Source organism: Quercus robur, chromosome 4, assembly GCF_932294415.1.
Source record: "Quercus robur chromosome 4, dhQueRobu3.1, whole genome shotgun sequence".
Classification (NCBI taxonomy): domain Eukaryota; kingdom Viridiplantae; phylum Streptophyta; class Magnoliopsida; order Fagales; family Fagaceae; genus Quercus; species Quercus robur.
In genome coordinates, this window is record NC_065537.1 from 59,270,960 (window position 1) to 59,289,285 (window position 18,326).

At 34.6% G+C, this 18,326-nt stretch overlaps 1 protein-coding gene and 1 pseudogene across 1 annotated transcript; both read right to left on the reverse strand.

Annotated features, from left to right (window-relative positions):
• Nucleotides 1–68: 68 nt before the first annotated feature.
• On the reverse strand, nucleotides 69–11,623 carry LOC126723155 (uncharacterized; annotated as a pseudogene).
• Nucleotides 11,624–12,342: 719 nt separating this feature from the next.
• On the reverse strand, nucleotides 12,343–16,501 carry LOC126723157 (UPF0481 protein At3g47200-like). The gene is made up of 2 exons (XM_050426451.1): nucleotides 16,269–16,501; nucleotides 12,343–14,199 (listed from the first exon to the last, which is right to left on the reverse strand). The coding sequence occupies exon 2, from the start codon at nucleotides 14,046–14,048 to the stop codon at nucleotides 12,540–12,542; it is 1,509 nt and encodes a 502-aa protein (XP_050282408.1). The 5' UTR covers nucleotides 14,049–14,199; nucleotides 16,269–16,501; the 3' UTR covers nucleotides 12,343–12,539.
• Between the last annotated feature and the right edge of the window lie 1,825 nt (nucleotides 16,502–18,326).

The window sequence follows — 18,326 nt, forward strand, 5'->3', positions numbered from 1 at the left end:
ATTATTTCTTCCCAATACAGGAAATATGCTTGTTTGACAACAATGGATTATGTGTTAAAAGGCAGAAATGATACAAGATATCCAAGAAATTAGTATTAAAAATTTGTGGTCAATCATAAGTTTAGGCCAATATTAACAATGTGGTCATATTTCCCAATCTTGTCAAAACTTAGGCATTTGCTTGCCCCATCCATATAGAAGATCATAATATGTTGGCCATTATTGACAACTTCCTGGAGATCGTGTGTAACTATTAAGATATAAATTAGAAAAAAATACTCAGGTAAATCAGCAAAATTGAAACAATTGGATTGATTGACAAATATTTACATGAAGTAAATGTGTGAGATGGAGCACCAATTTCAGCCATTACTAACGGCGACACCAGAATCCCCGTAGTGTTTGATGGACCCTGTACTTGCCGGAGAGGCGTGCACCAAGTCCCCCATGAAATAGTTCTCCAGCATTGCCATTGACACCAGTAACATCTAATTGCTGGCAAATAACCTCATTTTCAGAGTCTATTTCCAGCACCCTTCTGAGATTTACACCTAATCTAAAAAGAGCCAGCAATTAAAAAGGGTTTCTCACAAAAATCGGTTTCATGAGCTGAAATCTGTGGAGGTTGTTGTCCTCAATGCAATGTGCTATCCATGAGCATCTTAGCGACAATTCTGACTATTCAGTCATCATGCTGTCAACTGCCTTTGCATATATCATGACCATTACCAGAATCATCTGAAATGTTATCATGAACACCATCATCTTGGACATCATTATCCACGGAGAGTAGGTTCTCATCCATGCTGTCATTCCTATTTTTCAATTCCATTCCTTCATTCTCCTTGATGACACCAGAAATTTCAATCATCTCAACCACTTGTGACTCAACGGGCAAGGATATAGCTGAGGAGGTCTTGGTTTCAGAATCAGGAGTATTGGAAACTGTAGGCTCAAGATCATTATCTCCAAGACCATCTTGATGGGTCACTGTGCATTGCTCCAGAAACTCCCTAGTTGACGGAGGAAAATCAATGGATAGTGGCTCCACATCCATCATATTTTACCGGAATCTCTATCTTGAAACTCATTTACATCACTGGAATCAACTTTGGATGGGAGATGCTTGCTTCTTGTATTGTCCAAACCTCTGTTTCCATTCTCTGAAAAGACATTGCTTGCAACAACCTCATCAACAGAATTTAGTCCAGGCGGGGAAATACATATGGCTGATGGCTCAACATCCATCTCGGCACAACGAATTTCTTCTCCAACATTCTCACCAGAGATGCGATTTCCACTAGTAGCCAAATCATTCAGTTCATCACACACATCACTGCTAATAACGCGAGGAGCATCATTTACAGACCCACAATTCTCATCATTAGCTAATGCATCCTCATTCATACAGTCACTTTAATTTACTAATTCTGTATCTTGGTTAGTAAGAACCATCTCAACAGTTTCTTGCTTGATGTTATCTACAGTTTTGACTCTGAATGGGATCTAAAGCAGTCTGACTGCTATCTAAATCAACAAATACATTTAACTGCTTCTGTACACAAACTGCTGAAGAAATAGCATGATCACGAATCAAAGAATCATGGGGTGGGCAGTGTAGCATGTCATTCAATGCCTTGTGGTACTGGAATATGCTGATAGATGGCATAGTAGACCCTCGTTTATGGCAAAGATTAGTAACTTTGAACATATGCTCACACATATTGCCCATTTCTGCCAAGTGCAATTGCAAATACCAAACTGTGAACCAGGATTCCAGACAACATACACTTAATCCTTAACAAGCTGGTCGGCAACTTTTGCACATCCACCTTATATGACAACATCAGAGTCTGGAATCTTCAATGCTTTGCGCCAAGATGTTAAGCCACTCATCCACTCATCTTTCCATTATCGTGCAAAATCATCCTTCCCCGAGTACTCATTAAGCCAGAAGTAAGAATGCAATTTTGTACCCAACTTATCAACCAACCAATCAGCACATTGATAAACACCAGGGTCCTTCTCATTCAACAACCTAAGCTTCATCTGGCTGTGGTAAAACTCCATTGCTGCACATGTCTCCTGGCTGGCAAGTGGAAGAGATTTTAGTGCTGCAGTCCATGCTCCTGAGTCAGAACAAAGTCTCAAGTCAGTAATTTCTTAATAAAAGAAAACAGACTCACATAGAAAAGCCAATGGACTCCATACTATTTTTGAGCTAGACTTCATATCTTTCACCTCATACGATCAAGTTGATCTTTAATAATTAAGATTACTAATTCATCGGGTGACCAAATCTTAGGAACCCCAAACCAAGTACAAACATACATAAATGCATACCTACACATACACACTCATACATAAAACAAATCTTGATCAATAATTGGAGGTTAGTGGTCCATTCCAAGAAATGGTCCCCCATTCAACAGTGTGAATGAGCATTTTGGCAGTGAATGTAGAAGACTGCAAAACGATATATTTTTTTCACTTCCCTCACACAAGGGAAAGAATTCCTCCATTTAGAAAAGACAGTGACCAACCTATTCTAGGATACCATATCGCCTTAAAGTAATCCATAAAATCTGACTCATCAATAAAATCTTCCAATAAATCCTCAAACAAATTAACGTTTCCTTGTCCTCGGCAGATGTTATCCACTGCCTACTCAAGCTGTCTAGATATCTCGACTCGCATCTTAGTTTCCAAACATTTCTTTACTAAGTTTTTATGCCACGCATGACGGACCCACCAGAAGCATATCAGTACACAGCAATCAAACACATCCCTGAGAAAAATGCATAAAGCATATATAAATTCAACAATTCAAGCATGTACAATTCATTAAGAATATAGAAGAAATCACAGCCACCACGATAAAAGGTCTGGCTCCACTAAAGTAAATTTTCAGCATGCTTATAAATTCAACAATTCAAGCATGTACAATTCATTAAGAATATAGAAGAAATCACAGCCACAATGTTAAAAGGTCTGGCTCCACTAAAGTAAATTTTCAGCATGCTTATTAATCCAAACAAGGCCTTAATATCCGACCTAGCTAAATAGGGTGATGTTTTACCCGATAGGTTTGTGGCTCATGGCCTTGTGTTTAAGTTACCGGACTCTTGGAAAGAGTATAAACACCGGTATAGTCACCATAGAACCTATTTGAATCTTCAACAAAATATCGTTGATATTCAAATTAAAGAAACAAATAAGATGTTGGAAAAGGTTTCTAGAGCTAAGGAATTTACTTCCAAGGCTAATGTTGTAGAGGGAGGACCCTCTAGACCTCCACAACATAATAAGAAACATGATTTCAAGAGAAAAGGAAAATTTCATAATAAAAATGGGTAATTGCTTTATTTATGGCAAAGTAGGTCATTATGCAGCAACATGTAGGGCAACAGACAACTTCAACAACAATAAGAACAACAACAAAGGCTCTACATCAAATAATGCAAATGTAGTGCAAATCTAAGAGATCATTGTGGCGGTGGTGTGTGAGGCACACTTGGTGACAAAAGTGAAGGGATGGGTAGTTGACTTGGCTTGCATAAGACACATTGATGCATTCAAAGAGGAGTTTAGTTCCTACACTCCTATGGCGGAAGGCACCGAATGTGTCTATGTTGGGGACAATAGGTCTGTGCTGGTGAGTGGTAAAGGGAAGGTACTATTAAAGTTAACTTCCGGTAAAACTCTTTCACTCAATAATGTCCTTCATTTATCTCACTTTCGACACAATCTCATTTCGATACATTTGCTTGGTAAGGCTGGTATTAAAGTTTTATTTGATGGTGGCATAGTTACTAAAACTAAGAATGAAGTCTTTGTTAGTAAGAGCTATGATGATGAAGGTCTCTTTATACTTAATGTTGATCAAGTTATTATTCATCTTTTTGTGCTTACTTAGTTGATTCCATTTATGTTTGGCATGATAGACTTGGCCATGTTAATCTTAGCTATATAAAGAAAATGAAAGAATGTGGAATTATTAACTCACTAAATGAAGCTAATATGGACAAATGTGAAATTTGTGCTGAAACTAAAATCATCAAGAAACCTTGTAAATCCATAACAAGAGAAACCGAGCTTCTTGGATTGGTACATAGTGATTTGGGTGATTTAAAACACACCATGACTAGAAGTGGATAAAGATTTTATGTGATCTTTGGTGATGACCACTCTAAGTTCACTAAACTTTATTTACTAAGAAAAAAGGATGAAGCTTTGGAGATGTTTATAAAGTATAAAAGTCAAGTTGAGAACCAAAAGAATAAAAGGATTAAGAGACTTAGAATCGATAGAGGTGGTGAATTTGAGTCTAATCCTTCTAAGGAATTTTGTGAACAAAATGGCATAATACATAAGGTAACTCCACTTTATTCACCGGAATCTAATAGAATAGGCGAAAGGAAAAATAAAACTCTTAAAGAAATGATGAATGATATGCTTGTTAGTTCTGGACTATCTTCCAACATATGAGGGGAGGCCATTCTTTCGACTTGCAATATTCAAAATAAGGTACCTCATAAGAAAACTGGCAAAACTCCTTATGAACTTTGGGAAGGGCGTAAACCTAACTTGGAATATCTTAAAGTGTGGGGGTGCTTGGCTAAGGTCATGCTACACGAGCCTAAAAAGAGAAAGCTTAGTTCTAGAACATGTGATTGTGTATTTATTGACTATGCTTGTAATAGTTCATGCTATAGATTTCTTGTTATCAAAAGTGATATATTAGAATCATACACTATTATTGAATTTGAAAATGTCATATTCTTTGAGCATGTGTTTCCTTTGAAAAATAAGGAAAAAGAATTGCATAATTCTATTAAAATTTCTAATGATTTTGTTGATGATGTGCAAGAAATAAGAAGGAGCAAGCGAGCTAGGAAGGAAAAGGATTATGATAATGATTTTTTTGCCTATATCGTTAAAGATGAACCTATAAGTTACTATGATGCAATTAAATCCGTAGATTCACCTTTTTGGTTAGAAGCAATTAATAATGAATTAGATTCTATTATATCTAATCATACTTGGGAATTAGTTGAACTTCCACCCAAAGTTAAACCTATTAGTTGCAAATGGGTGTTTAAAAGGAAATTAAAACCGGATGGTACAATTGATAAGTTTAAAGTTCGCTTAGTAGCCAAGGGTTATAACTTATAAGCAAAAATATAATGTGGATAATTTTGACACTCATTCTCCAACTACTAGAATTGCATCTATTAGAATTTTATTTAGAATAGATTTATATGGAACAATCCGAGGTTATGTAGTTCTTGGACAAGAATATAAAGTTTGTAAGTTGGTTAAATCTTTATATGGTTTAAAACAAGCACCTAAACAATAGCATGAAAAATTTGATAATGTTAAGCTTACACATGGATATGTGATCAATGGTGCCGATAAATGCATATATAGCAAGTTTACTAATAATGAGGGTGTTATTATATATTTATATGTTGATGATTTGCTTATATTTGGAACTAGCCTTGATGTTGTGCATGATATTAAATGCTTTCTTGCCTCTAATTTTGATATGAAAGATTTGGGTGAGGTAAATATAATCTTGGACATCAAGATCCTTAAGGATAATGATTGCATTACACTATCACAATCTCACTATGTAGAAAAAATTCTTAAAAAGTTTGAACACTTTAATATGTCACCTATTTCTATTCCTTTTGACTCAAAGGTACACTTGTTTAAATATCCTGGTGATAAGTGTTTCACAAGATAAATATGTACAAATCATTGGTAGTTTAATATTTTTGACAAATTGTACTCACCCTAATATTGCATATGCTGTTCGTAGATTTAGTATATATACTCATAATCCTAGTATTGAACATTGGAATGCAATATCAAGATTGTTGAGATATTTAAAGGGTACTTTTGACTATGGTTTGTCATATTGTGGTTATTCTGCTATATTAGAAGGATATTATGATGCTAATTGGATCTCTGATACAGATGAGATAAAACCCACTAGTGGATGTGTGTTCACACTAGCTGGAGAGGCTGTCTCTTGGAAATTATCCAAGTAGACTTGCATAGAGAGATCCACTATGGAATCAGAGTTAGTAGTCTTAGAAAAGCTTGGGCCTGAAGCCAAGTGGCTTAGGAGTTTGTTAATTGATATACCATTATATACTAACTCTATTGCCTCTGTTTGCATACATTGTGATTGCCAGGCTGCTATAGCACGTGCTAAGAGCAAAATTTATAATGGAAAAAGTCGACATATCTGATTGAGGCACAATATTGTGAAGCAGCTCATTGATAATGGTGTAATGTCCTTGAACTTTGTAAGGTCAGAAAGGAATTTGGCCGATTTTTTAACCAAGCCACTAGCAAAAAGGCTGGTTAGTGAGACATCAAGGGGGATAGAGTCGATACCCAAATTGTGACACTATGGCCAATGCCCAACCTCTATGATGGGCGATTCCACGTAGGGGTTAAATGGGTAGAGGTCATTTGTGGTCTATATGGGCACTGTCAGTTATTATGTATTCCGCTATCTCATTGAGAAGATTGGTGATGAGTCCACCCCTATGGTGTGAGATAGTGCTAAATTGTAGATTGTTGGAGGTTGAGCTCTAGCTCTTAATGGATCCATAGTCCCTACCTGTTGGGATGGGGTGTACTGCACACTCTTGATGGATGCCACCTATGCGGGAGTGAAAATTGTGCCGCTTCCTATGAGACTTGGGTAGGCCTCCAGAGCTCTCATGAAACTCAGTGGCGCATGGCCTATATAAGGCGCCAACCCAGTTATGGAACAACCTTGGTAAAGAAAGGTATGTAGGTGGTAAGTTTGGTTATCTAATAGCTTGGTTAAAAGAGTCTAACTCTACCATTGTCTAGTAGTTCCTACTTATTTATCCTAAGTATGGTTAAAACCTTATGATACCATATTGACGCATGCCTTCTTGAGTTTATTGTCTTTCCTAATTTAGTGTTTGTAACATGTGGGAGATTGTTGGAATATGTGTGTTTCAAACACTTAAACTTTGCTTGTGTCCCACATTGGTTAAAGATGAGTCTTCATGTGTATCTATAAACCATAGCACAACTTAAGTGATAGCTTGAAAGATAATGGGCTACGGGTTAAGAGTTGGGCTTGAGTTGAATTTGGGCTTGTCTCTATCTCTCTTGGGCTATACCCTTTTTCCTTTCTTTCCCCTTTTAGCCCAATTCAGTTCAACCTGTTGGACATTAACCAAGCAACCCGTTGAGGGCGTTTAATGTGCTGCCCGTTGGGCATGCACAGTGACCATTGCAGCTCATAAGTTCTCTCATTAGTTGGCTTATAAAACCCTCTATTCCCCTTTTTATTCTCTTCAGTTTTTTTCAACTACACAGCCGCCTCTCCTCTCTCTGTTTTGCTCTGTTTTTCTGCTCATCTCCACTAAAAATTTCAGCATCAATTTTTAATTTTAAGGAAAGGCAAATTAAGGTTGTTCCTAGTTCTTCTTACTTGAGTGTGTGATTAACTTGAAAAAATCACTATAGTCTAACTTGGGAGGTTGTTCAACCAAGAGAACCATTCATATTAAGTTCTACTCCGGGTGGCACGAATCAACCTTTAAGGACAACGCATTTTACGTGATTCTATAAGTTGTGAGATCTTTCTAAAGACTGTTCTATTTTATTATTATTTTACTTTCTATTGGAAGGTGGATATTAGAAGTGATATAAATCACTTCCATAACTTAATTTATTACTCATGAATGCCTGGATTGCAAACTTGTATGAAACATAATCCTCTCCGAGATTCCACTAGGACAGCCCAATTATATAATGGTTCTAGATGTCTCAACCATCTTAATTCACACTTTATTCTCCAAAAAAAAAAAAAAAAACTTAATTCACTTAATCATCTACTAAATTAACCAAACTTTGATACCACTCGTTGGAACTCAACCAAGTCTTATGTGAATTATGAAAATTAATTAATAATAGGACTCTTTCCCAATTTTTGAAAATCCATATTTTAGTGTTTGATTAATTCTTGTTAGCTGCTCTTGGTTGCGGCAATTGTTGTTGTTGTCAGCTACGATTGTTGCTTTCTTTACATGTTTGTTGGTCAATGAAAATTTTACCCACTTCATTTAAAAAAAATTGTACATTAAACCTAGCTTTATCCTACATAAGTTGTAATATGGCTACCATTTTATTCAATGACTTTACTCTTGGTGACAGTTTTGTTTATTCTTCATTAGTTCTTTAACCTACTCATGCCTCTTGGTATCCAATTTTCCATCAAATTCCTTAGCTGATAAGATGTTCAGCATGGGGAAAAGAAATCAATATCTGACTTTATACTTGGCCTCTTGTTTATTCTTGAGTCTGAGTTACAGGTAACAATATTGTTATATACCAGCCAGTTGGCTCATGTCATCTGTGTAAAAAGTTGAAATATTAGTTTTCAATCTAAAGTATATCTGAACTAAAGCATAACTTATCTTATATTCTTGTGTAAAACACCATAGTGTTCAATTAAGCAACAGAGCGTGCAGTCAACTACTCAAAAGATAATTAAAAGAAAACCACAAAGAAAAAACAAGTCATCAACCAACAAAATGCAAAATACAACAATTATAGAAAACCACCACATCTTCACTGCAAAATCCCAGAAGATCAAGAATCAATGAGACATAAATCTTTACTAACACAGAATAATAAATTTCCAGTTAGTAAAGGATGCTTGCAATAACCATTACACTAAAGAGAATCAAATTTGATTATATGTATAGCATACAAGTAAAACCGTTGCACTTAAGATTAGTTAAATCAGAAACCATTGAAAAATGAAAATCGCAATAACTATTTATCTTATTAACATTCACGTTACCTTATAAAAGAAACTCCTCCCAAATGGGCAGTTTCCATTCCCAAAATCGAAGTGCTTGCAATCAATGGACCTGCAACAAAGACAATAACAAACTACAAAACTGAGAACAACAATATGCGTTCACAATACTTCAATTGTTAGTTATCTAAATTGTTTATCAGTTTCTTGAATTTACTACCAACACTTTCAGGAAAATTGACTAAACAGTATCTGAAAGTTGCGAGTTCTCAAAAACTTTCTGATAGAATTTTCTCAACTAAACAAGAGAGTAGTAGTAGATGACTCTGTGTTACTAGAATGTTAGTGAATTACAACTCTAGTAGGAGTATTTAAAGGGGGACACAAATCAAATTTGAAAATCAAAAACCAGAGACAGTATCACAAGTAACATGAAGGTCTATCGTCTAGACAAGAGTTAAGAAATTACTTGAGCTTTGCCTTGTAGCTATCAACAATGTCCTGCTTCTCTTCAACAAAATTGATCAAAGCCATAACAAGACCAAAATACAATGGAAAGTATCTTCATAGCCTTCTAAAGGAAAAACTAGGGAATACTCAATTACGCCACACACTGACCAATGTGGTAATCCCAACCTTTGACATCAGGCAACTCCAACCAGCCATTTTCTCCAGCTATGAGGTTTTCAAATTAATCCAAGTTTCTAACTTAACTTTACCTGAAATTAACCCAGTCTAATGAGAAGGAATTAAAACTTCACATAAACAAAAAAGAACTAACATACATTTGTATCCATGCCTTAATTAGATGAAGAACCACACACACTTTGATGCTTTACTTTCAGATATATGCATTGGAACCTCAGCTGCCCCAACATTAGGCAATAACCCCTGACTCTGCATCCTCCCAAACAAGCCCCTCTCATCCTTCCACCTCTGCTGCTCCCCAAAACAACTGATCATAATATTATACGTTGTAGTACATGGCTTATGTGGCACTGTGCACGGCTTAAGGCGATAGCAATTTTATTGAATTGCCGCCATTAGGAACTGTGCCTCCTATGCCTACAAAAGGTACATTTCCCAAACACACATCTTCTGAATTTGTTAAGAAGTAAGAGTTTGATGCAGCTACAGCTTGCATCTATCTAAACTGCAAGTCATATGTACATCAGTCAAAACACAACAGCTACAGCGGGTAATGTTAAAAGTTCACATAAGAGGCACATGTCAGATTAAGTGTGCTAGCCACATGTGTTTTTATCTGATTGGCTGTTTGTATATAAGCTATTTACATTCTGTTTTTCTTGTATAGTGGCTAGATTTGGATTAGTTACAGAGAGAACTAGATTAGTTCTCTCTCTGTTAATTCTAATTAAAGTAAGTATACCGATAGAATTCCTATCAGTTCATTGAGAGTTTCTCTTTTAGTGATGATAGTCACTCCACAAGTACAAACTCTTTCCCTTCTTCCATTGAGGAAAACATTGTCCTGTTCTTCAAATTTTTCCCTACTATAATCTCTCAACAGATTATACTTTTATGTGACACACTTCCCTTTGCCCATCTCCACAGTAATAAATAAAATGGCCAACAAGAGCAATAGAGTGCAATTGGTATGGAGTCTAAAGTTATTCTTCTTTGTTTCCCTTTCCCTTCTTTTGTGTGCATGTGTCTTGTAGGATCCTAGATGATGGCTTTAATGACTGCACACATATTCTTGGAGGAAAAACATTCTAAGGTGTGCCAGCCACAGACTCAGTTATTGACAATTCAATCTTTAGGCTAACAATTTCAAACGTGTTATTTTTCATCCAAAATCCAAATAGCAAAATCAACCAATAATTTAAGCTCAAATCAAATCAAAATTTACAAATCAATCCCAAAATCCTCGCCAATACATCATTCTTTTTCCTACAATTTTTAGACCCAAACAGATTCTCGAATGAATCAAAGAAACTTAATAGAACTCAAATTTCAGCACAAGTTAACAGTTAGGAATTCGAGCTAGGAAATTTACCAATTGAAATCACCAACAATAAAATTATAAAAATAAAAACTAAAAATTTTCAACCAAAAAAAAAAAAAAAAACTCAACAAAACCGATACAATACAATCTCATTTATTTTCCGACGATTTCTCTACAACCAAACAGATTCTAAACGAGTCCAAAGAAATTTAATCGAGCTCAAATTCCACCACAAAGCTAACGAATTAAGCTAGAATTTCCAAGCAATTGAAATAAATATAACTGTTAAAATAAATAAAAACTCAAACAAAGCCTATTCATTTCAAACAATTTCTCCAAATATAGAATCCGAGTAAATCTATAGAAATGCAATGAAATGAAAAGCCGCAGAAGATCGTACCTATTAGAATCGGATATAAGTGTAATTTCCATGATTTCTCGGGAAACAAGCAGAGAGAGACAGACCTATAATCGGAAAATGGGGTGGCGAAGAGTGCTCAGTCTATCAACGGCTCGCTTATTGTCGGAGATGAGATAGCTGACCACCATAAATCAGCCCGTCGGAGATAAGATGAACTCCGATCTTTGGGTTTTCTGAGATGAGTTCAGATCAATTTCGAGAGAAGTTTCTGACATGAGCTCCAATTTGAGAGAATCTTCTGAATGTGTGAGTGGTTTCTGAGTCTGGAGTGTGAAAAAAATGAGTTTTCCTTTTGTATTTTAATTTTGGACTTTATTTCAAGGTTTGGAAATTTTGAGATATCTTCTATCGAAGGTTGCCAAAGGATGCGTTGCAAAATGCTTAAATTTTGAGGTAAAATTAGCGTTGGAATGTAGAAACTAGCCCGACTAATTTTAATAGATTATTCCGAGGGTTGTATAGGTTTATTTCAAGGATTATAATGACCCTCGGAATAAAGCTAATCAAACTTAGCCACGCGCCCCAATTTTTAGGGATGGTTTCGGCACTTTTTTAGTCTACCCCTTTAAAGTGGGTTGAAACAAGTCAAGTTTATTGCAGTGAAATGATTAATACCACTCCAAGCATCATGCAAAAACGAATCCTAAGTCCAACAAAACTAATCAAAAAGTGGCATCATACTTATAAAAAATATTTAGTATCAAATAATATCACGTCAAGTATATTAAAGTTTAATAATTGAAAGACGTGTATAAAATAACCATATCAACATTCCACCATTACTTCATGATGTTACTGGGTAATTAATTTTTGTGCATATATCTCTTATTTATTTGATTTTGATACGACTGACATGATATTATTGGATACTAAATATTTTTTTCATTGATGGTGAACATGTGGTTTTATATTTTGTATTGTAATGTAATATGTACATGCATAAATGAACTGTACGTCACATTTGTGTAATGTTGTAATGGTCGCAAACTCGCAATATTTTTGCAAACCAAACTGCCCAACAAAGTGGCTATATATAAAACCTAAGGGGAAAAAATCAGCAAAAGAAATCGTTAGATGTGAAAGAAAATATTTTTGGAGCAAAACAAGAATAATGATATATATTAGCGTAGATGCAGCATGTCGCGAGATTCATTAACATAGCATATAGCTTTATTTGCTAAAATACAGACTCACCAGTCCACAGATGTGGAAACATCACAAACTTACAACAAAACACTAAAGCTATTATTACAAAGTTCAGAATGCATCTAAATAAGCAGAAGCAAAGCACTATGTCTCCAACAAACACTGAAGCACACAGATGTTCAAGTGGGAAAGACAAAAGGCTTAAGGAAATTCCAGAAACTGAAAAACAGGACCATGATTCCAACAACAGTTGCTGTCCCTCTCCAAAAATCTTTGAAATATAGAGTTGTAAAGGATGCCATGACTTTGCTCCAAACATTGTCATAGTGACCTTGAATTTTTTTACTGAGTTCCCAGTAGCAGGTATGATTAGCTTCAACAATTTGTTCGCGAAGTTTGTTGATCAGAGTTGCCACTGCCTTGTTGTCGCCTAGCCAGTTAACAATAACTTTTTTCTCAACAAGTAGATCCACATCTTCTTCAGTGTTGATAAGATTATCCCACAATATAATATAATTACATATGTAAGCTTCCCGTGGATAATGACACTGCTCTAAGGCCATGAGGTTTCGAACAGCACATTCAGTTGCATCCCCTATTATAAAGGATTTGAGTTCCAAGACAGTCTGCGCGTTCTCCAGGCATTTGAAGCGAGGAAAGCAAGGAAAGCAACTCAAGAACCATGACATATTTACAAATGGACAAATTTCCAATAAGGCACTCTTTCGAAATTGAATGTCAAGTAAGCGTCCATTCTCGGATTTGCTGACTTTGAATTCCACTCCTGCCTCAGACAGGTTGGTTGCACAAGGTACACGTGCAAAACTACGTCCACATGTTGGATTATGTGGAAGGAGAAAATATCTTAGGAAATCAGTAAAATGTTTGACTTCCTTCTTCTTACTAGCGAATATCTTCTCGTAATCAGAATCGCGAACAAAACCGGATATTTCCCAGAAATGGAAAAAGTATTCATGGACATGCCTACGAAAGGAATTATCTTCATTTTGCGGGTACATAAAAAGGTCACTGTAGGCAAACTCGTATAAATCCTCCAGAACAAAAAATGGAACCTGATTTTCTAGTAATAGCAAGTCCTGCATTATGTTATAGCTTCGCCATGGGTTTTCCTTTTCATGGTTTTTCTTTTCTGGATTGTCTTCTTTTCTTTCTTTTTGGAAATTTATTACACATGCACCCCACATCCTCCACTCACACTTTTGGGAAATGGTAGTCATTGCTGGTGGGCTCATTGGCGGGTTTTCATTAGTCCTCCACAACTCTTCAATGATAAAAATTGAATCCAAAAGAATCATTGTCATGAAATCTTCCTCCTTCATCACGTGACTGTCATCTGCATAACAATGAAGGATCTTCTGGTATTCGTGTTCTTGGATGCGTCTTGAAAAATCCTCCTCGCTCTTCTTCGTCCGAACACAGGCATCCCAGAAATATCTTCTTTTTAAGTCTTCCATCTTATTCAAATTTTCTTGGCCGTAATGATAAGGGCCTATTGAAATTAGCTTTGGAGTGTAGGCATCTTCATTTACTTTGCGGAGTTTCAGGGGAACCTTGTAGATACAACACTCGCGCCGCTTCTCAGGTTCCACTTGCTGGGCTGGTGGTGGAATTTTTATACTATACTCTTCGCCTCCACGTTGTTCTGACGGCGCAATATGATCTTCCATGCCCGGGAATAGAAACTCTTTGCACGGACCGCTTGTGAGGTAGAAGGTCAATAATCAACTCTTTGTGTTCACAATCTCATTCTTCAATTGAATCACTAATATATGGAAATGCTACCTTTCCGGCTTTTCCACCTGTTCGTGCTCTTTTTTTCTAGCCGCAAAAACAACATTAACTAGCAGGGATAAGTCTCACCTCTTAATGGGCAAAAACTTGTTGCATATACATTAATATATTAATACGCACAGAATAAAGAAAAAAACAAAAACAAATGAAACGGTAACAAGAACAAAGTTTAATTACAAATTAACCAAGTTGGATGATATGCCATCTCACCCAACCTTCTTAAGTCATTTAACGAACTCATTCAAAACTTAAGTCGTTACTCTCCCATCTCCACCCCCCCCCCTCTCTCTCTCTCTCTCTCTCTCTCTCTCTCTCTCTCTCTCAACCACTTTCTCTCACTCCATTGGCACCCCCGATCCCTTGTCTTTCTTCATCATTCCCCATCCCCACTCCCTTCACCTCCACAGTGTCACCACATCACTAAATCAATATCATTTTTCAAAGACATCAACTACATCCAATTTGACCCAAGTTCATGTCAAATGAGCTCAATAACTCAACCTAAACCCATGACTAGAATCACCCACACAAAATCTTATTACTCCCTTACCTAATTAGCCAACAATTGCCAGTCAAATAATCAACCACCACCCATATCTAGCTAAGGCCCACTCAACCATGCCCCTCGTAACATACCATAATGGGTCCATTAAATGACTTAAGGTCATCATGTGAGATTCACATGACAGGACACTTGTTTAGTTTAGGTGGATGTCACCTCTTGTCCAATTAAGTTTGTAATTAAACTTTATTTGTGTGAGAAAGTATTTCTTAAAGAAAATAGGAAATAACACCGAAAGCTTTTGATGTGAGAGACTAAGAAAGGTAAAAGAACAAAGAAACCCTTGGCTTTCTGAGCAATGACCTAAAAGACTTCATAAAGATGTAATAAAGGTTAATCATTGTTTTAATTAATTTGAATACCATTAGACAAAATAAAGCTTAATCATCTTTTTAACTCATATGGTTCTCAATAATCCAAAAAGGTGTTCAAAAAAGGGGGGAGGGTCTGACCAAATAAGCAAAACCTAGAAAGCTTTACACAAGAGGAGATAAGAGACAAAAAGAAAGGTAAAAGGAAGAGGGATAATAAATCCAAGGATTGTAAAGACACCCACCCTAGCAAAAAAGGACCCGAAGTAATATTAAGAGGTAGGTATTTTTTTGTGAATATTATTATTATTATTATTATTAAATATAAAAAAATATTTTACTTTTTTTTTTTATGGATGAAAAAATATAACCTATCCTGAAATTTTAATTGTAAAAATCATAGTATCATTTCTTTTAATGGAAAATGAAAAAAAAAATAAAATCAATGCATTCTTGTATATCCTCAATATTTATTTAAATACAAAACGAAAAGGAGTTTGCTTTTAAAAAATACAGAGAATTAATGAGTTGTATATGGTAAAAACCGTATAATAATAAATACTAAAATAAAAAAGAGATATTGTACTTCAAATTAATATTTGTACAAAATTTTAAAAATATGAGAGACCATTAAGGAAAATTAGACGTAATAAAATATATTTTAAAAAAGTGGGTTGGCGTGGGGGGAGAGGGGTGGGTTTGGGTCCTCTCCCTACCCCACTGCACTTGGTATTGAAAATGTTTGTTAGAAATTTCAAACCTAGATTCTCATAAATCTCATGATTGACCCTTGGTAGCAGTGTCGGCTCAACCATCGAAGCAATTGATGCATTGACTTAAAGCCCCCAGATAACAGAAGGCCCCAATGCAAATTAATTCCGGCTCCTTCACCAAGGAAAAAAATTTAAGGCGCCACTAATGGAAATAAATTGATATGAAGAGCGAAAATTAAGGACGCTTGAAGAGAGAAAATTAGGCCCCTTTGTAACCGACGGTTTATAAAAAAAAAATAAAGCCCCCTTTTCCAAAACATAGAAATTGAAGAGATAATGTTCCTATTTAAAATCTGAATTAATAGCTTTGTAAATAACTTCATTGATAGAAACTAACATTTATTACTTGAATCTATAGGAAAAAACAAACAGAAAAAAAACATTCTCTCTTCATCTTAAATCTCAAGAAATCAAATATAGTACCGATTAGTATTTTTTTTCCCTGCTTACCTTGCTTCTCTCTAGTCTCCATCTTCATTCTATTTTTATAGCATTCTTCGTTGTTGGCTAGCTACTCTTCTTTGATCTTCATTCAGGTTTGCTTCTATTTGCTCTTCCTTTCCTTTTATTCTTCTTGCTACAAGGTTTTTTTTTTTTTACTTGTTGCCGAGTTTCACTGATTTGGGTTTCTCTCTTTTTTTTTTAAGGAATTGGAATGAAACACTATCTAGTCATAGTCAACACCCAGAACATTTTACTAGACTTTCAAAATTTTTAATATTTTTCTCCAAAGTACATGTTTACTGTTTATAGCTGGAAAGCATTCCACCTTTTTCTATGCTATGAATCAGCAAGAGTTATCAAAAGTCAGAATCCATGTGAATTGCAGATTTTTTTTTTTTTTTTGAGAAACGTGAATTGCAATTTGCAGACTATAGTTACATCAAGACTATAGTTACATGTTTACATAAGCATTCAACTTTATTTTAGTGCTTCTATTTTCAACCTACATCAAGTCTATTTTTTTTTTTTTTGCTTTTTTTTTTCCCATCCATTTAGAAAGTCATTAATTTGTTACAGGTAGAGTGTTGTCTTAATTTAATAAAATTATAAGTTTAGGATAATATATTTTGTATTAAAATTAATTTGTTAAGCTATGTGATAAATAATTTTTTATTCCATAAAATTAATAATTTTTCTATTACAGATCATGTTTTATTTTAATTACAAATTATTACTAAAAGATTAAGTGATATTAAAAGAAAATGTTAAAACAATGTAAAAATTTAATTAGTAATTTTGTATCTCAAAGAGAATGATAAATAGATACTAAATATTAAAAAAATTAAAAATTAAGTAAATATTATCTAATTAATATTTAAATAATTAAAAAAAATTCTGCCTAAAGTTTTCACCTAAGGCCCTCAAATTTGTTGAGTCAGCCCTGCTTGGTAGTCCTTCTTCTGACTCACCACCAAAGAGGGGAAACACAGGCACATGCACCAGCTGTTTGTATGTATGTAAGTAATAACTGTATTAGTATTGCAAAATCTAAAGTTCGGCAACAGTAGTACCTCATCCTTTGCTTTTTTTGGTAGTAAAACCCATAATACAAACCCATAAAAGAAATTTTGTATAGAAAGGGAAAAAATAAAGAAAAAAGAAATTCATTGTCTCATATATATAAATATATATATATATATATATATAATTAAAATAAAGCTTCATGCTTACTAACTTATTCATAAATACATTATTAAGTATAAGCATAACTTGACAAGTAATCAAACTTGAAATTAGAATAAATGTTTGTTTGTTTGCTAAAGATATTAATATAAATTTGGTTGTTTCTTATCATGAATATAAATTGTTTATGAACATTTAAAGAAAAAGCACCTAATTCCAATAAGCTTAACTAGTAAAGTTTTTGTCGTCGAATAAGAGATTTGAAATTCAAATCTCGCCTATACAAAAAACTAATTGGTGTCCTACCCAATAATAAAATGCAATTAACAAGGAGCAGTTACAATAAATTAAATTTCTATTATATCTATATAGAAAATGAAAAGAAAAGAAAAAGTATCCACATGTTTTCATATACGGCCATGGTGCATGGCTTTTTTTTTTTTTTTTTTTTTTTTCAGTCGAGATAATATTTATATGTTCATTAGTGATGTTGTAACATAGTAGCACTTCTCTTTCTTCAATAAAACTATTATTCTATATTCATAATAATATGGAATATGTGTTGCCCCATTTCTTTGATTTGAATTTCATCTCATTTTTCTCCACTACCTACCAATCTCTTCTTCTCTTTCATAAGTTGTACGTAGATCATATTAGAATATCTCTTATCAAACTTGTTATTGTTGAGGAATATTGTTTCCAAAATATCAAGTAATTACTCATTTAAAATATTCTTTTTATTAATTAATAGTATGTTTGAAAGTTTGAACTCTAGAGCAACTAGAAAGTAGAGAAGATGAGAGAAGAGGGGAGATGAATGGTCATTTTTCCCTTATTTGGATGTTTTAGAAATTAATTACTAGAGGGTAGGAGAATAAATAT